The sequence below is a fragment of the Arvicanthis niloticus genome, chromosome 5, assembly GCF_011762505.2.
Source record: "Arvicanthis niloticus isolate mArvNil1 chromosome 5, mArvNil1.pat.X, whole genome shotgun sequence".
NCBI classification, from domain to species: Eukaryota; Metazoa; Chordata; class Mammalia; order Rodentia; family Muridae; genus Arvicanthis; species Arvicanthis niloticus.
Genome location: NC_047662.1, coordinates 41550926 through 41575437, shown reverse-complemented (window position 1 = coordinate 41575437; position 24512 = coordinate 41550926). Strand labels below are relative to the sequence as shown.

The window sequence follows — 24512 nt, the reverse complement described above, 5'->3', positions numbered from 1 at the left end:
TAATATTTTCTGAGTGACAGTGCAGATTAAATAACTTTGAGGTTTCTTTTCAAACTTGAGAATCTACCAGTCTGAGCATCACACTGAGTGGACACGCTGAGAGGGCACATGTGACACAAGGAGGCATGAATGGAAATGTGGAGCACAGGTGAGGGTGGCTTGTGATGGTGACATAAGCCATCAGCGGGATATGGAGACTGTGTTGGAGCAGATATTAGTCAAGGGCCTGGGTGCTGGACACCTGATTTTACTTAAGCTTTGTAGGTGATTTCTAACCTTGAACCCAAGATAGATGTGTGGGCCACTGGAAAGCCTCAATACCCAGAATGGGGCCTCATGAAAGCACCTGACACATGTAGGTATTCCCTTGACATTGTCTGTGTGTCTGTCTTCCACACGGACGGGGGTGCTGGGGGCCAGAGCAGCAGCTTGCTCACTCGGGTGTCTGCTCTCTGGCACAACACTTTGCTCACAGAGTGCTCTCTCATGGAAAGCTCACAGAATGTCCATTGCCTCAAAGTGGCTTGATTGTTCTTGATGACACAGTCTCCTTCCTTGAGTAGCCAGTGAGTCATTTGTCTTTCTCTCCGCTCCTTCCTGTCTCATTTTTGGTTCTATTTCTGACTCTCATCGCTGGAAACGAAATCAGTGTTTGTTAGTGTGATTTTTAAAAATAAAAGATGGTGATTTAAGAATGTTTCTCTGAGTGACTTTCCATTTAGCATTGAACAGTAAGAGCTGGCTGCTGGCTACTTGTTCCCAACTTTGTGTGTCTTTACATGAAATCATGACATGACCAGTGTGAGTAGTATTGCCATGAGCTTTTGTGAGCACCCTCCATGTGTTCTGTGCCCTGACAGGCTCTGTATATGTTGTCTCAAATCCCCCCACCCCCACAGTCGCCTGAAGTTTGTCTTATTACCATCACTTTCCAATGAGGAGACTGACTTTTCAATTTATTCATTATTTATTATTTTATTTTGTATGTATGAATGTACAAAATACCCATGTGTTTACATGCACCATGTGTGTGTGTGCCTGGTGCCTAAGGAGGTCAGGAGAAGGCACTGGGTTTTCTAGAATTGGAGTTACAGATAGGTATGAACCACCCTGTGGGTGCTGGGAACTGGACCTAGGTCCTCTGGCAGAGAAGTAAGTGCTCTTAAATGGCTCCATTTCTCTCTCCAGCTTAAATGAATGAAGAAATTAAAGGCTAGTTATTTATAGAAATGATTTAAAAGTTAAATAGCAATGACAAATACTCATCTACTCAGTTGCCCATTATGGGCCAGACATTTTATTTAATTACCAAAGCCCTATTCCATATGTGAGAAACTAAGTCTCCAAGAAATGAAATAATCAATGTATCCACAATCACATGACTGATGAATGGCAGAGCTGGGAGTCAGACCAAGGTCTGTCATCCACTCTTTCACACTGAGCCTCTGGCTGGAGTCAGCCTTGATAATTTGGAATGAGAGGGAAGTGACATAGGCCATGAGATGTGTCCACTGGGGTTGGACAGATCTGGGAGACTTGGGTTGGGGAAGTGTGAAATGAATGAATAAATGAATGAATGAATGAATGAGTGAATAAACAGTGCTTAGTATGTACCAGAAACTGTTCTTGAACTTTTTTTTTTCTTTTGAAAAAAGATCTTGTGTAACCTAGGCTTGCTTTGGACTCATCCTGTAGCTGAGGATGACCTTGAACTTCTGGTCCTCCTGCCTCTACTTCCCAAATGCGGGTATTACACGTGTCCCACCACACTGGTTGTGCAGTACTGAAGAGTAAACTCTGGGCTTCAGACATGCTAGGCAAATATTCTAGCAACTAACTGACATCTATGGTCCTTTTGTGTGTGACTTTCTTAATCTTCATTCTAAAAAAAACCCATGAATTTACTATTGTTATTATTCCCATTTTACAGAGGTAGAAGTTAAGGCCGTGTTTGCCCAAGGAGAGGACTATTAAAGAGTATGAGGCCAGGAAACAGCAACCACTGGAAGATGTATCAGGGGCTATCTCATGCTCACATACTAAACATACAGAACTCTAATTCTAAACTTTTAGTGCTCAGGATAATGGCTCAGTTGACAGTATTTGCCTGGCATGAAGAAAGCCCTGGGTTATACCAGGAACTGCATAAAACAGGGCATAGAGGCTCATGCCTGAACCCCAACTCTCAGAAGGTAGAGGCAGGAGGATCAAAAGTTCAAAGTCACCTTCAGGTATACTGCAAATTTGAAGTCACTTTGGGCTACATGAGACACCACTGTCCCAAAACAAACAAGCATCAAAACCCCATGTTTTCAAAAAAGAATTATTTATTTTTATTTTATGTATCTGAGTGTTTTGAATTTATGTTTGTGAACTGCATGTGTGCCTCAGAGGCCAGAGGGGGCAGGGGGTTGGATTCCTTGGGACCAGAGTTATGGACAATCTTAAACCGGGAACTGAACCAGGGTCCTCTGCAATAATGGCATGTACTCTTCACTGCTGAACCGTGTCTCTATCCCTGCTCCCGTGCTTTTTGTTTACAGAGCAGAAGCTGGGAACTCTCCCATGTCTGTAGCCCTGTGTAAGGCAATGGGAATGCAGAGATGGCGCTGACTCCATGTCCAATCTCTGACTACATAATAAGATTTCCAATTAGCTGGGCATCAACTGGATCCTAAGGGTTACGGCATAGGACTGGGCAGAGACATGAAACTAAACACTTTTACAGATATAATTTAGGGGCAGTGCAGGAGCCCAGAGCTTGCTGGATCCCTGGATCAGGAAGAATGGCTTTATTCTTATCCTATAAGACTGAGCTCAGGGACTGAACTTGGGACCACTGGGAGCCTGTAGCATTGACTCAAAACAGGAAGCAGAGACAAAAGCATGGGAGAAGCTGATCAAATATTGAAACAGCGTTTATTAGGTATACATACATAGAGGTGGGTAGGGAGGAAGGAAGGGGAGGGAAAGGGAGAGGGGAAGGAGAGAGGGAGACAGACAGACAGGCAGACAGACACATGATATGCCACATGGCAAATTTCCCCTCCCTAGTACCCAGGATTCCAGGGTTTGGTGTACACACACTCACTCATCGTCTGTGCTGCCACTTAAGCATTCATGACCTTGAGGACTGTGTGCTTGTCAGACTGGGATGAGGAGGAAGATGCTCAAAGACTATTCAGTGAACAGGAGACTGATTCCTTGATCAAGAAGACGCACATGCTAACTTTAGGCTTTGTTTTGTTAAGCCAGGCTGTACAAGTCTGGGCCAGAGATGAGTGGCTAAGAGCATGGAGAAACTGAGTCCTAGTGGGACAACTGTTATCCTTCTTCTTCCTCCTCCTCCTCCTCTTCTTTCTCCTCCTCCTCTACTTCCTTCTCTTCTTCTTCCTCATATACTTCCTCCTCCTCTTCTTCCTCCTCCTCCTCCTCTTCCTCCTGCTCCATTCTTCCTTCCTTTAAGATAGGATCTTGTGATGTAGTCAAGACTGGTCTTGAACTCACTATGTGTATAGTGCAGGCTGGAATTGGACTCCTAATCCTCCTGCCTCAGCCTCCATGTGTTGAGACTACAGGCATGCATGATCACACCTGGCTTGTTTCCTTCATTTTTCATATCTTTGCATCTGATTTGTCACTATGCCTTGTAATTTCATTTTTTATTTTTTTAAATTTTTAATTTTTTATTTTATTTTTTTTTTATGTGTATAAGCATTTTGCCTGCATGTATGTCTGTGGGCCAAATATGTGTTGAGGCCACAAGAAGGCATTCAATTCCCTGGAACTGGAATTATAGATAGTTGGGAGTTGTCATGTGGGTGCTGGGAATTGAACTTGGGTCCTCTAAGAGTAGCCAGTGCTCTTAACTGCTGACCCAACTCTCTGGCCCTAGTCATTTCACTTTAAAATAGCTTTATCAGATCATATCTGGACCACTACAAAAATCCTCTAGCCAATCCTAGTGCCACACCATGGATCTAGTCATGTCTCCTGCCTCAAAACATTGGTCTGCAAGATAAATCCCTGACCCCATAATACAACATATAGAGTTCCTTCTGGCTTTCTTACCTACTCATTTCCCATCTCCCGCCAGTCCTTAAATCCCTGAGTACTCACAGGCAAAAACTCTTCAATGGCTGGTGAGATGGCTCTGTGGGTAAAAGCTCGTGTTCTGCAGGTCTAACCACCCCAGTTCCATCTCCAGAACCTGCAGTTGGACGGAGACAACCAACTCAAACCACAGTTGACCTCTAAACCTACACATAGGCTGAGGCATGCAAATGCCCCTTCCATCACATACAGTAAAAAGACAGACAGACAGACAGACAGACAGACAGACAGACAGACAGACAGATTAAAGATTAAAACCTTCCTATTGCTCACGACTCCTTCACTTCCCAACTGGGAAAACCTCCTTAGAGAAGGCCCCAGTACTCTCCCCACACTCTTCTTTAGGTGCGGCTCCTGTGCTTGCTCCAGACTCCACCTGTGGGAACCTCATTATGTTTACTATACATTTCTTGTTCTTCTGAGTATCTGACAGGATTGTTTTTCTTTCCCCTTTGAAAGTTGTGTCTGGATAGTTGATATGCTTCACCTAGTGAAACGGGGAAAATAGAAGCTCAAGAAAACCACGCTACAGGCTATGATTCTGCACTATCTTCCTATCTGCTCTGTCGGTCTTTTTCCTGGACAAAGGAAGATAGATGCACAGCAGAGCACCAGCCATGATGGGTACATGCTTCTGGTGGGAAAAACCAACAACACGGTGTTCAAGCTGCTAAGGTTTAGGGGTTCCTTGTTACTGAAGAGCCCAGCCTACCCAGATAAAATGACCTCTGCTTTCTGACAGCTCCTGTAACTTCCCCAACATTGTTTCTCCCTCAGCTGAACTCAGGTCACTTTTCTCTGTGCCACTTCTGTAGATCTGGTGACATTTGGTCTCCTATTGCTAATTACTAGTTCAATGATAAGTCTTAGCCTCTCTAGGAAGCGCTACTGAAGCTTTCTGGGGTCAGGGATGGTGTTTACTACGTTTTATTTTATTTTATTTTATTTTTTACATTGCACTAAGTATGGTTCATGGTTATGGTAATATATTATATATCACATAGACTTGGGTCCCAGTTCTAACATTTTTTAGACAGTCTCTCCAAACCATGATTTTCTCATCTGTCAAATTAGAGTACCAACATGTATTTCACAAGGCCTTAAGTGTCTAGTTACTTGGTGCAGTAGCGCCACTTTAGAACTCACAACATCGTTATTGTTCATGTTCATCATCGTCATAGGTGGTACTCAGTAAATGCTTGTAGATAAAGCAGTCCTTCGTTGATGGAGGTGTTGTGGCATGTGCCCTGTATTTTTGAGCAAATATATATACTTATATATGCCCTGTCTTAACACACACCAGAAGAGGGAATCAGATCCCATTATAGATGGTTGTGAGGCACCATGTGGTTGCTGGGATTTGAACTCAGGACATCTGGAAGAGCAGTCAATGCTTTTAACTGCTGAGCCATCTCTCTAGCCTTTCTGAGACTTCTTGTATATGAATAAATGCCTAGGCCAAAAGGGCTCTGTTCCCCGACTAACTCGTTTCTCAGTAATCATAATACACTATTCTAAGTTCTGCCGTGTGGCTTCTTGCTTGGTCTTTGGTTTCATGTGAGCATCTTCCTCTGTGTCTGGGGCTAAATCTTCTTCCAGAGCTTGTCTCTTTCCCAGAACACCCCTGCCCACAGGTGTTCCACCTTCTATTTCCTGCTTAAGCAAATAGACCAATAGCATTGTAAACTCTGGTTGTCAGACTTGGCAGTAGGCATCTTTACCTGTTAAGTCATCTCACCTGACCTAGGAATTATTATTGAAAATAAGAAGAAAGAAATTTTGTTCGACTATAAAGAAAAGTAAAACTATAAAACATTGTAGTAAATGAATACAACTGGAAAATATTAGATTAAGAGAGGTAACTCAAGGCCGGAAAGAAAAATAACACAGGTACTCTCTTATATATGAGTCCTGCCTGCTAACTGTATGTATGTGAATTTCAGTTCGGATGTATCATAAGGCCTAGAAACTACACAGAGGCTGGTAAGAAGGGGAAGAGAGGTTCCTGGGGTAAGGGTAGAGCACGTGGGGAGTTCTGGGCAGAGCTACAGTCTACAGGGTCAGTGAGATGACTCAGTGGGCAACAGTGCTAGCCGTGCAAGCCTGAAGATCTGAATTTGGTTCCCAAAACTCACAAGGGGGGGGGGAAGGGCGGGGGAGACCAAAACAGGTGTGGAGATTGGAGTCTGTACTCCTGAGACTCCTGTGGTGAAGCTGGAGGAAGAGAAAGGAGGTTTACACAGTAATCGGCCCAGGGCCAGAAGTCCTGAGAGACCAGAGTTGAGGAAGAGGAGAGGATTAACCTAAGCTAAGGACAGGTGAGAATGCAGAAAGGAAACTGAAAACGGATAAGCTAATAAATAATTAAATCAAAGGGCTGGAGAGGTGACTCCGAAATTAAGAGCACTGGATGCTCTTCCAGAGGACCTGGGTCGGATTCTCAGCGCCCACATGGCAGTTAACAACTGTCTGTAACTCCAGTCCCAGAGGATCCAGCACTTTCTTCTGGCCTCCACAGGCACCAGGCATACATAGCATGCATAGACATACATGCAGGCAAAACACCCATATATATTTAAAATAAAACAAAATAAAAATTTAAATAAATAAGTATAAAAATTAAATTAATTTTTAAAGAGTTTAAACATAAGTAAGCTACATAATGAACAGAGCTGTTCCCAGAAACTACAAGTTTATTAAATGAAAATCCTATAGTAGGGTCAGAGGATCCCTTCCCTACAAGCAGTTGGTCAGGAAGACCTTTAAGTTCCCCAAAACAATACAGGCATTTGCCGTAGCCATTGGTCACTCTTCAGAACCAGACCCCGGTGCTCACTTCATTCTTCGCTCACAAGACTTAAAAATCAAGTTGGAACCACGAGGGAAGTTTCTTTTCTGACAGCTAGCTCTCATGTCAGAGTGCCAGGCTTCTGGGTGAGCATGCCCATCAAATGTGGATCTGTGCACGGCACCGCCCACCAGCTAGGAAAGAAGTTTTCCCTGGGGCAATGGTGGTGACTCAGTCACAGGGGTAACCTCTTTGGTCAAATCTGAGCCTCACTTTCCATGAGGGAGTCCATATTTGGTACTGCAAGCCTGGTTAAAAGCTTGTAGCCAGTGATGTCCTAGGCTCTAGTGTTATTTTGCTAAACGGACAAGACGTGTCTACCATATTGCTGCCCAGGTATTTATGTTCATACCCATAGATTAGTGCTACCATCAGCTTGGTCATCAACTTTGGTCAGAGAAGCTTCTTTTTGCAATGAGTGGCGGTAACTGCAAAGACTTGTAACTGGCAAATGGGCTGAGAATAAGGAGCAGTTGAACGGGACCTCTCTATCAGGAAGGAACAGACTGAACAGAATCCGGTCTTTGGAATATGACATTGTTTTAATTGATTAACTTTAATTTAATAATTTATTAATGTGTAACCTCGGGTATGCTCTCTTCTCTCTCACTCATGCGTGGCACATGTGTGGAGGTGAGGGGGCAATTTGCATGCGTCAATTCTTTCTTCCTACCATGTGGGTCCAGATACCTGAGCTCGGGTCACCAGCGTCAGTGATGGGTGGCCCTAGCTTCTCATCAGCCCTGCTGCTGCACTTCTGATCTCACAGGAGCTGAGATTAACTGTGGAAGATTTGTAAAAGACAGGGTCTGTCAACATCTCAAACGAGGAAGAGGAGCCCTCGAGCTTCCCCTGACCAGGACCTATGGACAGATAATGCTCTCTCTCACTCACTCTCTCTCTCTCTGTTTCTCTCTCTCTCTTTCTCTCTGTTTCTCTCTGTGTGTCTCTGTGTCTCTCTGTCTTTCTTTGTCTCTGTCTCTCTCTGTCTCTCTCTCTGTCCCTCTCTGTCTCTCTCTGTCCCTTTCTGTCTCTGTCTCTCTCTGTCTCTGTCCCTCTCTGTCTCTTTGTCTCTCTGTTTCTCTCTGTGTGTATGTCTCTGTGTCTCTCTGTCTGTCTTTGTTTCTGTCTCTCTCTGTCTCTCTCTGTCTCTCTCTGTCTCTCTCTCTGTCTCTCTCTCTCTCTCTGTCTCTCTGTCTCTCTCTCTCTCTCTGTGTGTGTGTGTGTGTGTGTGTGTGTGTGTGTGTGTGTGTGTGTAGGGGAAAGGTCATGAGGCTCTACTCCTTCCCTGAGCATCCATAAGGACTTGATGGTTATGAGGACGGGAGAGCCATTTGCTTTAGTGGTATAGCCACTGAAATAACGAGCCCATACTTTTATAAACAATTACTTTTCCAGGACTCTAATAAAATATATGCATCTATGAAAATGAGATGTTGAAACTGATTATTATGTACAGTCACTATATGTTAATTAAAGTGAGAGTATAGCTTTTTAAAAAATATAATGGTTATCCACTTACATTTCTTCTGTGTGTTATTCATGCCTCTTGCCCATTTTTCCACTGGGATGATAATTATATTCTTAGTAATCTCTGTGAGGTAATACCATGTTCTCCTTAGACTCCACAATGTAATAAACATAACGAGTACTCCTTAAATAGGCCTTGGATTGCCAGTTAATTGCCTTAGGGACTTCTGAGGACCCCAACAGACTTAGGAGGAGTATGATTCTTTCCTTTTCTCACCCAGGACACAGCTGGACAAGAGCGGTACCGGACCATCACCACAGCCTACTACCGTGGGGCCATGGGCTTCATTCTCATGTATGACATCACCAATGAGGAGTCTTTCAATGCTGTCCAGGACTGGTACATATCAAATTTATTCCTTTGCCAAACTGTTCATGGAAACCTTGCATGTGCTAACCCTGTGCTATGTGTTAAGGAAACCCAGGTAAATCTGCCATGGCTCTTGGTTTTAAGATGTTCTTGTGTGAGAGGAGAAATCAGACCAGGAGGCAGACCACAAAAACGCCAGGTGACAGGGGTTTGCCCTACTTTGCTTTGTTATTTCGATGAAACACCCACCAGAAGTCGGTGGGGAGGAGAGGGGAGGGTTTATTTCTTCTTACAACTCCCAGGTCTCAGTATATCACTGAGGAAAGCTAGAGCAGAAACCTGAGGCAGGCACCTGGAAGTAGGAACTGAAGCAGACTACAAAGGAATGATGCTTCCTAACTTGTTCCCTATGGCTGAGCAAGATGGTAGTTGAGTTGGAAATGAACTAGCTCCCAAGTTTTGTTTCAGGAAGGTTCCTCTGGCTACTGTGGAGAATGAGGCCGCACGGCACCTCTCTATCGCTAAGCTTGGCTTGGAGTATATCCGTCCATGCTTAAAAAGGGTTCTGTTTGCAGTGGAAACCATCACAGCCCTCCAGAGACACAACCTCAGAGCCACCGACTCTTCCTTCTTGGATTATCACTCACAGGGAAAAGCAAGACATGGGACCTAGGCACTGATGCCCAGTGTTCCTAGTCAGCAGAGGACAGGGGAAGGTGGGGTGTCTGTGCCAAGACTCTACTTTGACAACAGAGGAGCTGAGTGAGCCAGGTAGCCAGCAACAGTGTCGCCCAGCCCGAGCCTTGCCTTCCTGTTGCCCTATCTACTCTATTTGTCGGCTTCCTGTTACTGTAACAAAATCCGGGGGGCGGGGCTTTATAATGCAAAGATATTTGCTTAGTGCACAGTTTTGCAGGCGAAAAATCTAAACAACATGGCACTGGGTCTGGCAAGGGCCTCCCGGCTGAATCATTATTATGGTGGACGGCATCATCCTGAAAGTACAAGCAAGAAGAAAGATCATGGGGGAATACAGGAAGCCACGGCAGGGGCGGGGAGGGGGGTCCCCGCTTATTCTTTATAATTCTCATAAGAACTAATTAGGTTGCTCAAGAATTACACCCATTCCTTCAAAAGATGGCACCCTTTGGGACCTGATTACTCCCCACTGGGTCCTACCATGTGATAGATTTATCAGGTTTTGAGACGAGCTATCACTGTGCGTCACTGCATTGACGTCTCCCCTCTACGTCTCTCCCTGGCCTTTCCTCCTACTGTTTCGTCTTTCTCTTTAGTCTTTCCAGTTATGATTTCCCTTCTGCCCATCTTTGTCCACCTTCTCTGTGTCCCACCACACCTCCCGTGGACGGACCATCTTTGTCACCATACTGCACCTTCCCTGTTGGCCGTGACCCCTTTCCTTTTCACCATCCGTCTCTGCGCATTCCACCTTGGGAACATAGTGATTTTAACACCTGGTGATGGGTTTCTAAGAATAACCTGAGCTCATTGCTAATCTGGGAGGTGAGAGAGGCTGGGGTGAGGGGAGTGGGGGAAGCAGAAAGAGGGAGTAAAAGACAGATCAGGGGCTGGTTTCCGGTACTGCCTTGAGTCTGAAGACTGAGTGTTCATCTCTCCCAGGTACCTCTGAGTTTGCCTTCCAAACAACTTGGTCTCAGACACCCAAGCCCCAGTACCCAGAGTGGAGCCTGGCTCTTTATGAGCTCACGGCAATTGCTGGCTAAGTGATTCTGTCTCTTAAGGGAATAATGGGCTTTCACCTGATGAAGTCAGTGGTGGGGTTGGTTTGAGGAACAGAACTAGGTTCATGTTGGTGTGAGGGTTCAGCTGGACTAAGTGTCAATGTCAAGTAGGGCCAGAGTCAGTCTATGCCTCAGAGTTAGCCATTAGTAGACCATTGGTTCACCAGACATTCACTGCCGCCCTCTCTGCTGTATGTTCCCCACTGGAGGCCGGCATCCCAAAGATGAAGATCTCTGTCCCCAGGGAAAGAATACAGCCCAGTAGAAGAGATACCATGGTGGAGGTGCAGGGGCCAAAAGGAGAACATCTTGCCTAATGGGAGAGTTAGAGGATTAGGCCCGTTCGCCACTCCCCTACCCTCAAAATGTCTGCTGTGCAGGATCCTGTTTTAGTCTTCTAAATATTTTCTAATTATAGAAGTTATGCATGTCCACTTTAAAAAATGCAAAGAAAAATATTTCAAAAGTATTTTTTAAGGTCTCAGAATAGAGCCAGACAGTGGTAGTGCACACCTCAAATCCCAACATCTGGGAGAGTAAGGCATCAGAATCTCCATGAGTTGGGGGCCAGACTTGTCTACACAGTGAGATCTTGTCTCAACCAACAAACATCTCATTGAGTGAAGAGTCCATATCTGAAATCCTAGCACTGGGAAAGCTGAATCAGGAAGATCACTGAGTTTGAGGCCGACTTGTGCGGCATACTGAGCCCCAGTCTAGCCTGGGCTACACTGTGAGACTCTATCTCAAAGTCAAAAGTCTCAAAAAAAAATCAAGTCTTATAGCCATCCTATATGAATGGAACTACTTAACACCTCTTAGGGATAGACAGACAGACAGACAGACAGACAGACAGACAGAGTGAGTGCTGAGGAGCAGGAGGGAGGGAGTGGCTACAAGGTCAGGTCAGAGTCTGATGATCCTCCTTCCACTCTTCCAAGGGCAAAGCTTCTTACACTGTGAGTTGCAATTCTATATGGGCTCACACAACTGAACACAGGGATCTTAAGAAAACTGCAAACAACAAAAGGCTTCTGAAGACACAATAACCAAAATTTAATTCAAATTGAAGCCAAACATATCATGACTCCAAGATGTTTCTGACAGTGCATCACACAGTTTCATTCAGTTCAGCCTTGATCTGAACATACAGCACACATACTGTGCTCTGGGCCTGTAGAGGCAGCAAAATCCTTCCGTCCCGGCACTTGAAAGTCAGAGGTAGGGGGGATCTCCACAAGTTTGAGGCTCGTCTGGTCTACATAGTAAATTCCAGGCCAGCTAGGTCTACGTAGTGGAACACTACTGCATTTTTTTTATTACTCTTAAAAAGAAAATTATGTATTTGTAGTTGATATGTTTGTGGTTTTTTGTTTGTTTGTTTTTGTTCTTTCAAGACAGGGATTTCTCTGTGTAGTCCTGGCTGTCCTGGAACTCACTATGTAGACCAGGCTGGCCTGGAACTCAGAAATCCAACTGCCTCTGCCTTCCAAGTGCTGGGATTAAAGGCGTGTGCCACCACTGCCCGGCCAATGTGATGTGTTTGTTTTAGCTGTATGTTTATGTACCACATGCATGCAATGCCTGTGGAGGTCAGAAGAGGGCGTCAGATCCCTTGGAATTGAAGTTATGAACACCCTCAGTCCCAAACCTGGGTCTTCTCTAAGGGCAACCAGTGCTTGTAACTGACTGCTGAGTTATCTCTCTAGGTCCTGCCTCAATTATTTTTCATTTTATTTTGTTTATTTAATTTAATTTAATTTTATTTTATTTGAGACAAGGTCTATCAGTGTAGCCCTCATTGTCCTGGCACTCACTCTGTAGAGCAGCCTGGGCTCAAACTCTCAGAGATCTGCCTGCTTTTGCTTCTTGAGTGCTGGGATTAAAGTCATGAGCCACCACACATTGCTTTATTTTTTTTTTTTAAATGTTAAAAACATTCAGTTTCAAATATTCAGCCAAGATTTAATCATTTGTGTAAACATTTTAAAAAGCAAAGAAATCTATCCCAATATGCAATTTACTGTAGTCTTTAATAAATGGTAAGAGTATACATCTATACACTCCAAAGAACTGTTTTACAATCAATTTCCTTGTGGTTTATTACCAGTAAGTGTCTGATTTGTCTATCTATTTTAAACACCTATACACCTGAGTTCACTTAAAATTCTCTTGGGCGAAAGGAATCATGAACAGATCCATTTAAGAGCTGTACAAGAGACTGTTAAAGGTCCAGTCTTCTGTGAGTGGTGTGCAGATAATCAGAGGGGCTCTGATTCCAGGATGGTTGTGGCCATGTCATGCCTGCTGGTTAGTGTCCTAAAATATCCTTCACTACGTGAGTTGAAGGTGGGGGATAGTGGTGGCCAACATATTTCTGTCTCTTCTTAGGGCTACCCAGATTAAGACCTACTCCTGGGACAACGCACAGGTCATTCTTGTGGGGAATAAGTGTGACATGGAAGAGGAGAGAGTGGTCCCAACTGAGAAGGGCCGGCTCCTGGCAGAGCAGCTTGGTACGTATATGGCATATATGTATGCATGTATATGCATGTGTATGTACTTGTGTTTATGTGTGCCCATGTCTTTGCATGTGTGCATGTATGTGTGTGTGTGGAATACATAGGGAATAAGAGTGAGCTTTTATTTGTGACATTAAGGTAGATTGTGATTATAAATAATGTTGCTGTGTGGCCGTGTTTAATAATTTATATTTAAGTTGTATACATATAGATTTTGTGCTCATGATTCTAGGGAATTCGTCATTTATATTTTTTCTTATAGTGAATATATAAATAAAATTTAAATATGTGAACACTGTTTTTAAACTAGATCCATCCACAAAGGAGTTGAGATAGCTTATTAAAAATAACCATAGTGTGGGAATAAAAAAAAATAAATGAGAAAGTTTTAGCAAGGGTAGGAGGAAGATTAGAGAAAACCGGAGTCAGACAGATATGTATGTTACAAGTTCTTGGGCACCGGAATCAGCAAGAGGTAGGCCAAATATTGTCTTTGGGCTTCCTAGCAACCACTACAAAGAGTAAAACATAATCTGTTATGTGGTTCAGCATGTCCTTACTATAAAAAACAAGCCTATTATTCCAGGGAAGCTCTGCTCTTCATTGGCAACTCTAGAGCAGACTCTGTGCAGAATGTGTCCGAAAAATAGCACACATTCTTCTGGAAACTGCTGAACATAATAGGCCTTTCCGTGCCATTTTTCTCATGTAAATGGGTGCCTCTCACAAAAACACAATTCGCAACAAAAGTCAGCATATGAAAAGGCAAAACCACGCAGCTGGTTTGCAGCTCAGTGCTGCTAGGACTCTTCCCAAGTTGGAAGCATTTTGACCCCTGTGTTCCATCAAGGCCCAATTGACCAGGCATGTCTCATGTCCCATAGCAGAACCCTTACCTGTCTTTGCTGGAAAGGTCAGTTTTTATTCATGTATATATGGATTTGATGTAAGATTGCTATGGAGAATAGTTCCTTCTATGTCTGCAGAAAGTTTACAGTCTTCCTCTAGAGACTAGATGGGCTTTTAACGTGACTTTCCTATAAATTTCTCACTCTGAGTGGCTTTGATGTTGAGGAATAGAGTTTAAAGTTAGGCTCTGACAATTCTAGAGCACAGATGTTAGGGTTTATAGCTGGGTAAACTATGGTATGCAAGTGTTAATTGTGTGTTGTATTTGTATTGTGCATGCATGTGTACATATGTGTGCATATGTGCATCTGTGTGTGCTATGTGCGTATGTGTGTGTGTGCATGTGTGCATGCATAAGATAGTCTGGATTAGAGATGAGTAAACCCTAAGTACTCAGTAGGAGCATTGGCTCATCTTGGGGTCTTGTTGTTCCTTTATCAAAGAGGGTCTCCAGTGCAGAAAGTGTCTCCACTTTGTTCACAGAACAATAAGAATATGTTGAAGTCCACACTTAAGTAACTTCTGGTTATCCCAAGCTACAGCCCCTTAGGAGACTGACAGTCTACAGAACACATATAGTGAGTGAGGATAAGGAGTCACTGAAGATAGCCTTGTGAATTAGACAGAGCAAGGTAGCCCATTTCTATGCTACTCAACCTCCTTAGTTTGTCCCTACTGTTTATCTGAGCATGTTTGTTTACATATTTATCTCTTTTCCTGGACCTTGAGAACAGGAAATGTGTACGGTTTGTTTCATTGCAAGGATCTAGCTTAGGGTAAATATTCATATATTCCATTCATTCATTGAAAAATATGTATTGAAAGCCAGTGAGATGGCATGGCAGGTAAAGGCTCCTGCCATCAACCCTGACAACTGGAGTTGAAGCCTCAGCACGCGCACACACACACACACCATAAATATTTTTAAAAAGAATAATATATATTTAGCCGTGTTCTGCCCTGGCACTAAGGATATAATCAATAGATGCATATATAATTTCCACTGTCAGGGAACTAACAAGGACAGAGATGGTAAACAAATAATTATACAAATAAATAAAAATTGATGGGTAGGTGAATTATACAACATATAAACTGTGCCCCAACAGAGATTTTATTTGTGATTAATTTTGATTAATAATCTTATTATAACAACTAATTATTTTTATTTTAAAAATAAAAATTTCAGAATAGTTTCTTGAAATTAAAATAATTACATCTCCCCCTTTCCTTTCCTTTTCCTAGTTCTTCTCATGTACCCTCTTGCTCTCTCTAAAATGCACATATATGTAAATATATTCCTAAATATATAAGTACAAGCTGCTTAGTCCATATACTGTTACTTGTAAATATATGTTTTTAGGGATGATTACTTGATATTAAATAACCGATTGGTGTGTTCGTCTCTGGGGAAAACTGTTTCCCCTTCCCTTAGTTACCTGTAGTTCTTAGTCTAGGGTTGAGGCCCTTGGAGATTATTAAATCAAATGAAATCTTTCTAAGACACTCAAAACAAAGCCTGGAGAATTTCCTGGAATCTTAAACCCAGTCTATCTATAGCTATCCCCAAAGAGAAATGTCAAGATGGCTCACAATGGGGCAGGCATCATTTGTTAGTTGTCCAAATAGTCTATGTTGGAGGAGGACACATAAGTAGAGAAGTCTTGATCCTTATCAAGCAGGTCACTGCTTTACTGTCCCTGTCTTAACCCACTCAGTCAAGACTATTGACATGGCCATCGACTAATATTTGAAGCTATTTGTGAGCTCTGTACTCTCCAAGTTCCTGGGACCTGGATGAGGTTTTAGAAACACTAAAGAAAGCAAATCTCTGGGAGTGCAGAGAACTTTTACTCTACCCGAGAAGTATAACATTATAGGGTGTTTGTCTCCATGTGCCCCCTCAGAAGAGGGCTTCTTGGTCCCTTTCTTGTTTCTGATTCAGGATGTTTGTTAGAGGCAGATACAAGAGAAAGATGCCTACAAAGGAAGGAGGGCTTTGTATGGGAGTTTGTTTGCTTGCTTGTTTTTGTTTTTAAGACAGGGTATTCTAAATTTCAAGAAGGTTTTGAACTTGCTATAGAGCCAGGGATCCTACCTTTACTTTCCAAGTGCTAGAACTACAGGCGTGTGCCACATTCAGTGCTGGGACGGAGCCAGGAGCTCATGCATGCTAGACAAGTGCATTACCAACCTGAGCTCCATCTCCAGCCCCAAGACAATAAAACCTTCCTAAGCCAAGTCCGTAATGGTGGCAGTTTCAGTACACAGGTTTACCCTTTGGACTCAAACTCTTTGTTTAACTTGTCTAGTGACTTTTTATTAGTAGTTACACCATGAGTCGGGATCTCATTGTATACCCATTGAGCCCCTTTACTATCTGGGGGAAGGAGAGAGGAGAAATGGGCAGAGCCAGTTCAGATCTTCCCAGAGAATGTGCCTTCTACTCTGTGGTCATCCCAGGCTGAGACCTATGACAGAGGCAGACGGACTTGTACACACGCAGGTACCACTCACACACAGAGACATCACCGCCTTTGCGGTCATTGCCTTCTCACAGAGGTGAAAGTTCAGATAGTTCTGCCTGCAGTTCCTGGTCTGGTTCTAGTTTGGGAAGCAAGGGTCAAAGTGGGCAATTTTGCAGTTCTTGATTTTAGTCTTGATGTCTTCAACCACGGTGCTGACTCTTAAAGACAGCCCTGGAGCAGTGCTGGTTCAGTGTGACTCTTAGCAAAGACCTGGACCGAAATTCGTATGATCTTGTCAGGCTCTACCACAGTGTTTCTCCAAAGCCTGACATAATTTGAGTTCGTATTTGCATCATTGGTTAGAATATTTGTGAGATTTCTTTAGATTATGTTGTGGTAACACACAACCTGAGTCAGCTTTCATGAGAAAGGTCCATTTCTCAATGATTTTTCAAATCAGCTGTTAGTTGTCACCATGTTCCTCCTGGAATCTTCTGGGACCCAGTGCAAGATGTGTTAAAAGCTTCTTAAAGTATCTTTTGGGTCTTGGATCACATGGCTCCTACCCATTTCCATCGAGTAAAGCAAGTCATATGATCAAGCCTGGTGTTGGAGAAACTGGAGGTATATTCCCCCCACACCTCCTCGGAGGCACTGCAAGCCAGTTGGCCATGGGCAGAGGTGGAAAATTCCTTGTAGAAATGGCCATAAATTCTCTCCCATAATGAAAGATAGAAAAATCATAAGTTGATCCCCTGAACCCTACTCTTAAAAGCAAAGACATAAAAACCTGTAAGTCAAACACTGTGTTGCCTCAGTCCCAGGAAATTAGCTGACCATTTGAACAGATGGCCCTAACTAAACAAATCTTAAGATTCATGGTGTCAGGATGCTATGGGCCCGAGATTAGCTTGGCCGGGCTTTGAACTAACAGCCCTGAGACAGTTGGTGCCAGGATGCTAAAAGTTTGAGATAAGCCTGACCCCCTTGAACTGGAGCTCATGATATATAGTGTGAAACTACTTCGAAATAGCCAATTATAAAGTGACACACCATGCATCTTAGGAATTTGAGATCAAATGTATCGATGACCTAGAGACCTGTTCCCCCTCCTTCCCCCTTCCCTAACTCCACTCTCAGCCTTCCCCCTTCCCTAACTCCACCCCCACCTGGTTTGTAGATTCACCCTTAAAAGCTGTAAACTTCTTTTGTTCTTTTGCTGAATTCCGCTGCCCCTGCGCGGGCTTGAAGGAAAGACAGCCCTGGCTAGCCAGTAAACCTCTTGTGATTTGCATCAAGTTGTGTTTCTCGTGAGTGATTTGGGGTGCGTCTGCAGTTCTCCACGGATCGGTGAGGTCCTTTTCATTTGGGTTTTACAATAACTTGAGACAGTCTTGCCCATAAGTGCTTGATGGGTCCAGAGCACAGAAGCAAATGGGCTTCCTACTCTAAAGACGCTTATAACCTGAGAAATAAAACCATAAAAAGAAAACTTCAGCATCTTCGACAAGTTTAATTTTCCTGTGTCTCCCTCTGGGAGGGAGGACTAATGTGTTTCCTGAGTGTGGCAACTGGTTGAACCCAGCTATGGGGCAGAAGTCTGGACATCTCACCCTTTCTCTTGGCAAGCTACCTCAGCAGGGTCTGCAGCTCCTGATTCCTGCTCCTATGGCCTCAGTTCCTTTGCCACGAGTAATTCCATGACCATTCTCATCTGCTGACGAGCTCTACGTTACCTCCCTTCTGTTGTCCCCAATTCCGTCACCATCCTTACAGCCAACTGCTTGCGATTTAGATGTGAGGAATCATTCCCATTTTCTTGGTTGGAATCTAACTGAAAGAATTCTGCTGAGTGTCATGGGATTGCAGGGGAGAGGTATGTTGTTTCTTCTGAGCGGTGAAATAGGATGGGGGGAGAGAGGGAAGGCTGTCTGGGATCCGAAGTTCTACAGAAGAATAATGAAGATGATCAGGAGTGGGAACGAGAGTCTTGGCAAGAGCTGACGCCCGAATGGGGGAGCATTGATGTCTCAGTGGCATGGTAAGAGGAAGAAGCTAAAGAAACAGAAAGGCTCCATGCTGTGCTTTGAATGTTCACCTTGACTGAAAGCTTTGTCTTCAGGCGGTAGTGTTGGGAAATGGCAGAACTGTTATGAGGTAGCCAAGGAAAGAAGTTGGGCCATTGGGTTGTGGTTGTGCTCTTCAACAGTGGTACCCTTTAACCTTCAAGTATGGGGACTTTTTAAAAAAAAAAAAATTTTTTTTTTAAGATAATGTGTCTGGCCACACATTTGCTATTTGCTCTCTAGCTGAAGTTGGCCTTGAACTCTTGATCTTCCTACTGTTACTGACTATGAAATAATGCAGCTAAAGCTAACGGGCCACTGTTACCACAGAGCCTACAGCATGCTCTCCAAACTTTGCATCTCCTGAATCAGAAACCACATAAATCATTTTCTTCACAAGTAGTTTGAGTCAGGCATGTTAGCACAGGGATGAAAAATCAAAAAATACAGTCTTGCGTCTTAAGCCAATGAGGCTGATATGAAGTTACTCAGACCTCTTTTACTTGCAGTGACACAAATCCAAGACAGAATAGTTCAAGTTTCATGCAAGAGCATTGCTGAAGTAAAATGGGGGAAGATTAACAGGCCAGGGGATATAGCTCAGTGATACAGTGCTTGTCGAGGGTGAGGCCCCAAGTTCAATTTTCAAACCATGAAATCAAAACAACAACAACAACAAAACAAGACAAAATATACCCCTAACTTTGGTGTCTGATGCTTGCAATCCCAGAGCTTGGGAGGCTGCACCAAGAGGACTGTGCATTTAGGGATAGCCTGAGCTACATTAATAAACCATGGTGTTGGGTAAATTGTTTCTATCACAAGTCAAAATACCTGAGAAGGAGAGTAAGCCTAGGATAGGAAGGAAAACAGGAAGTCTCTCAGCAAACTCAAGAAGCAAGAGTGTACGAATTGACGGTTGACGGTTGGTAAATGATGGGTGTGCAGAGGTACAGACGGGGTGGAGAAGGGAGTTTAACATAATGGTAGTGGAGAAATATTCAGGAGCCGGTTGTGTTTAGCTGGTTGTGAATTTCCAAATAGAGTCTGAGGTCAGGTTCAGCGCAGGTGTAGGCTCAGCATCTCTAACAGCTGGCTTTGACAACCTAGATAAACCTATCATCTTGGAAATGGGGAACATTTCAGATTCAGTTGTGAATTGGACTTCATTTAAGATGGCAGAAACTCTGTTGTTCTGAAGCCAATTAGAGGGAGAAAAGGACCAGAGGTGACTAGTCTGCTTAATTGGTTGTCATCTTTTTTAACCACACTAGACTCCCAGCTTCTGAAACACTTTATTAATGAACCGGAGGAAAAGGTTACCACCTGGACCTACTAATCAAGAGCCTTCCAGGATCCTGACAGTAATTAAAAGTGCACTGGAAGTTGTTCTGAGCTGACTAGACCCATGAGGTGGTAACTTGAAGTAGAATTCGCAGATGTTGGGTACTTTTGAAATCACAGTGAAGACACTCTTTGCCATGACATACCAGGTCTGGTCTCTTATTCTCCATGTTCCACCATGATGGATAACAAGCTGCCAAGCTCCTTTTAGAATATAGAAAGGTGTTCTCAGCGCCCCTTCCCGTGTTTGCATGGATTTGACCTGCCTGCTGTGTCAGACATGCATGTGTACACTCACAGTCCTGTGTCTTTGTCCAGCAGACATCTGTATCAGCGTCACTGTCTCCAAGCAGTCTAGCTTGGCCCTCAGCCTTGGATAGGTACTTCTGTGGCCTCAGCATCCTTTGGCTTCCCACTTTTCCAACACTTACCACTACAATGCTACTATGTCTATCTTCTACACAGAACTGGGAGCTTGTCAAGTGTAGGGACTGTATGTGCTTCACCTCGGTGTTCCTGGTGGACGGCACAGGGTCTGCCTGTGCCATTGCATGCTTGCTGGGCCAGAAGTATCATGAGCCCTGCTGGTTACATCTCTCCCATCACACCTTCAGAGATCCTTTCTACCGCCTTCATTCAACCAACATTGACCAAGCACCTACTCCTCCACTCAGGCTGGAGCTCCAACAAATGGCCCAGTCCCATCTCGGCGTCTTCCAGTCAGATGGATTCCCAGCACGTATGGTAGCAGGCAGAGGGAAATGGGAGGCCTTTGTCAGAGTCCTGTAGAAAAAAAAAGATGAATTTTGTTCAGTTCCAACATTAATGGCTTACATTCATACTAACTTCAGGAGGCTGCCCCATATTTCCCTTGCCATGTCTTCCCTCTTCTGCATCTCCTTTTGGCCCCTGGTTTCAGAGGTTCAAATTTTGACTGAGAATGTAATAGCTTGTCTGACACTGTTCCAAGTGAGGGCAAACCCAGGAGGAATTTGATAGCTTTCTGACTTCTCACCCACTTCTGAGTCTTGGTTTCCCTACCCTTAGAGAAGAAGTGATGACCTCTGCCTTGACCTACCAGGTTCTGTTTAGGAAGCACTAAGAACTGAAACTCTTACTGCTGAGCCTCTAGAATTAGTTTGCTCTCCCCAGGTCCCTGGTGCTTAACAAAAGACTTGGCAAAATGTCAGGGCTCAATAAAAATCTGTTGTGTTGATTGACCCCCAAAGGCTGAAGAAAAAGAGGGGTTTGCCCCCAAAGTTGGGAGACATGGGAAGGGCTGAGACCAGAGTGGGTGGGGACATCTGGAAAGGTGAATTACTGTGCATTTGTCCACGTTACAGTCACTTCACACATCTTGAGCATGTCCACGCTCCCATGTGAGACAGATGATAGAAGCAGTTAGGCTGCTTGCCCGTGCTGATCAAAACACACTGAAATGTAGGCTGGCTTCCAGGCCTCTTCCCACTGCCCACCTGTATAATGTGGCACATCCCCAGTCAGTGTTAATTCCTCAGAAAGAATTTGTGGCCTGGCTTTGACCCACATCTTCATCTTCCTCCACACTGATGGTGAAAGCCCATTTTCTGCTTTACCTTCAAGCCCCCTTCCTAGGCGAGCCAGTCAAAGGACCGAGGAATCTATTTGTGTGATATTCATTAAGGAAGAACTGAGGTATGCTGAAGAGTCTCTGAAGCGGCTGGATGCCTGAGGGTAATGAGCCAGCAGCTGCCTCTCTCCTCATCACATGTCTGCAATTAGCAAGAGCTTCTTTAGCTTGCCTTTCTCGGGTCAGGAAATAGGCCAGGGAGAGGCTCTCAGCTGGAGAAGGATGGGCAGAGGGAGTCGAAGCCTTCCAGCTGTGAGGCCAGGGGAAAGGAGTCTTGTTTGTACCTGGGGTTTAAAGCTTTTCTGTAGCTGGCAGAGTAAGGAAGAGGGGGGAAAGAGTCCCTCTTTTTGTGGGAGATGATGAACGAACGAGAGAAAGAGCATCAGGAAGAAGCTGTCCTTGTAACAGACAGCTTTCCCACAGCAATTTACCTGCTGTCTCCCTCCATCCTCACAACTGTTCCCAGTGGGAGCCGGTTAATCTCTCCCCCCCAACCCCCACTCCCTCTCACATCTCCCACCCCTCTACACTTTCTGCCTCAAACAAGAAATCTGAGACTCAGCGAGGTTAAGTGATTCAGACAAGTATGCTGGCTTGCCCAGATTCAGACCCCACAGCCAGCAGATAAAAGCAAACAGATTTGTAAAGAAAGAAAATGAAAGCTCTGTGTGGCAACACAGGCCTGTGATCACAGTACTGAGGAAGAGGATCATGAGTTCCAGGCCAGCCTGAGCTACATAGTGAGTTTCAGGCCAGACTGAGCTGTATACTGAGACTCCGTCTTAAAAACAAAACAAAGCGAGGAAGTAAAAGGAAAAAAAACCCACAAGCACAATGGCAGTAGGGGGTGGAACTGGGTGGTGGAGAGCAAAGAAAAGAGGGACAGAGCTGTGTATAGACCTCAAAGCCAGGCAAGAGCAGACTCAGTTCCCACTAACAGCCATGTGACTTGTGTGAGCTCCCCAATCTCCTGGAGCATTCATTCTCCCGTGTATAGATCAGCAATGCTAAGACTCAGCCGGGCGACATTTGCGATGTTTCTAGCTTAGCGCATGGCATTTAAGAGATGATCAGTAGACAGGAAGGATGCCCAAAGAGAACGTGCGAGGCCACACAAAAGGAAGAGCAAATCAAGTGTCACATATTCACTGTGACTCTTGAGGAACCTTCCCTCCAGAGTGCAGACTAGAGCTGGGCAGGGTGGAATGAGAAGGAGGAGGAGAAAGAAGAGAAGGTCCCCAAAGGGACAGGGCATGTAGCAGGGTTGGTTGGTTGTAGAGTACTTGCCTGATCTGTCCAAGGCCCTAGAGCCTATCCCCAGCCGGACAAAACCAACGGAAAGTCTAAAACCTGGCCTTCTGCACTGGTGCTTCTACTTAGCGTGGGCACACCAGCTTACTTCCCCACACCACAATGTCAGCACTGGAAAGCTGAAGAGCACATGATTGACAGCCCTTCCCTGCCTTCTGTCCCCCAGGCACCACCTGAACAGGAAGTGAGGTAATGGATTAACCAAACGTTTTGGAACATGTGAAGTTCTCTGATTCCATACATACACATCACTCAGCCAGCACCTGAGGTCCCTCATGGTCCTCCTCAGGCACCTGGCTGGATACCTCGCAGGCATTTTAGCTCACACTGAAGTGATTCTATAAGGTAGACAAGAGCATTCTTATTTCTACACTAGGAAGTTAATTTGTAAGCAGAACAAAATGATTTGCCCAGAGTTGAAGAGTGACTGGCAGAGCCAAAATCTACCTGGTTTTACGACGTGTGCAGGCAACCCTTGACCTGTACTGTTCTTTGAGGCAGAATCCTCTGTGCATGGAATGAGACTTCCCTGCTTCATGTCTGAGCTCTGGCTTTATTGATCCCAAGAACTCCGCTGGGCACACAAAATGGTTCCAGCAGAAGAGATGGGGAAGTCTGTATTTATCCTCTTTTTTCTCCCTAGGGTTTGACTTCTTTGAAGCCAGCGCCAAGGAGAACATCAGTGTGCGGCAGGCCTTCGAGCGTCTGGTGGATGCCATCTGCGATAAGATGTCTGACTCAATGGACACAGACCCCTCTGTGCTAGGCGCCTCCAAGAGCACACGGCTCTCAGACACCCCACCTCTGCTGCAGCAGAACTGCTCTTGCTAGGCAAGGCCCGCCCTCCTGTTTCCCTGTGCCATGCCCACTTCTCCCCTGCTTTTCTCTGTTACTGCCCGCTCCCAAACCCCAAGCAAGCTGAGTTCTTTGCCAGCCCCTGTGGTTCTCTGCAGATGGCCCCAGCTACAGATACTAAGTGCAGGTTACTGTGTGGGTGAAGACTCCTTTTACAACAGAAAACTCCCTCTTATGAAGGAGGTTCAATATAGAGACTTGGAAAGAATCTTTTCTGCCCTTAAAATAAAATTAAATTCCCTTCATTTACCAAGATCTTCCTCCCACACACACTCCTCAGGGGCTGGCCAGTGTGTAAAGTGAGGCCCACCTGCACAGCTAATACTATTAAAGAAAATGTCTCAAAGTACAACCTGCTTGTTTCCTCTCAGACTCCCTGTGGGGCTTCTCTTGCTGCAATTGAAGCTTTGGTTTGCAGAGCCCTGAGCCTGTTGCCACGGATGCCCACGGGGCCTGGGCAGTTGCTGTGGTGACAGGACAGTGCTAATCCCTGAAGAGCTCTGATGCTCTTAGTGATGCAGAAGGAGCAGAGGCTGAGTCAGAAACACACTTAAAAGAAAAGGACTATCTTCTGCAAAATGTCAAAGGTCCCTGCCATTTAAAAGCACAAGGACCAGAAGGGGAAAAAGCAACACAGCCAGGCACGGGTGTCACCTTTAAAGTACTCTTTGTCTCACGATGTAGCCTTAGGCTAGCCTCAAATGTGCTATTTAATTTAGGCTGAACTTGAACCTAATTAACCTGCCTCAGCTTCCCCAGTGCTGGGAATACAGGTGTGTAACATCACACCCAGTTTTTCCAGCTGGTTCTTAACTTTAGGGATGCAGTAAAATTTGTCACTGATTCTTGGGCTCCCAGAATCTG

The 24512-nt window shown here is 44.6% G+C and overlaps 1 protein-coding gene, 1 long non-coding RNA gene and 1 pseudogene across 2 annotated transcripts in view; 1 reads left to right on the top strand and 2 right to left on the bottom strand.

Annotated features, from left to right (window-relative positions):
* Positions 1–24000, top strand: part of Rab3b (RAB3B, member RAS oncogene family) — a 65496-nt gene extending 41496 nt beyond the window's left edge. Inside the window, exons 3-5 of the mRNA XM_034503626.2 lie at positions 8713–8831; positions 12956–13080; positions 23437–24000. Coding sequence (XP_034359517.1) covers positions 8713–8831; positions 12956–13080; positions 23437–23624 — 432 coding nt within the window. The 3' untranslated portion in view covers positions 23625–24000. The remainder of the gene's footprint in view (positions 1–8712; positions 8832–12955; positions 13081–23436) is intronic.
* On the bottom strand, positions 14915–18231 carry LOC117708351 (cytochrome c oxidase subunit 6B1 pseudogene; annotated as a pseudogene).
* Positions 19806–24109, bottom strand: LOC117709323 (uncharacterized). The gene is made up of 2 exons (XR_004606878.2): positions 24002–24109; positions 19806–20656 (listed from the first exon to the last, which is right to left on the bottom strand). It is a non-coding gene; the product is annotated as an uncharacterized LOC117709323 (long non-coding RNA).
* Positions 24110–24512: the final 403 nt, after the last annotated feature.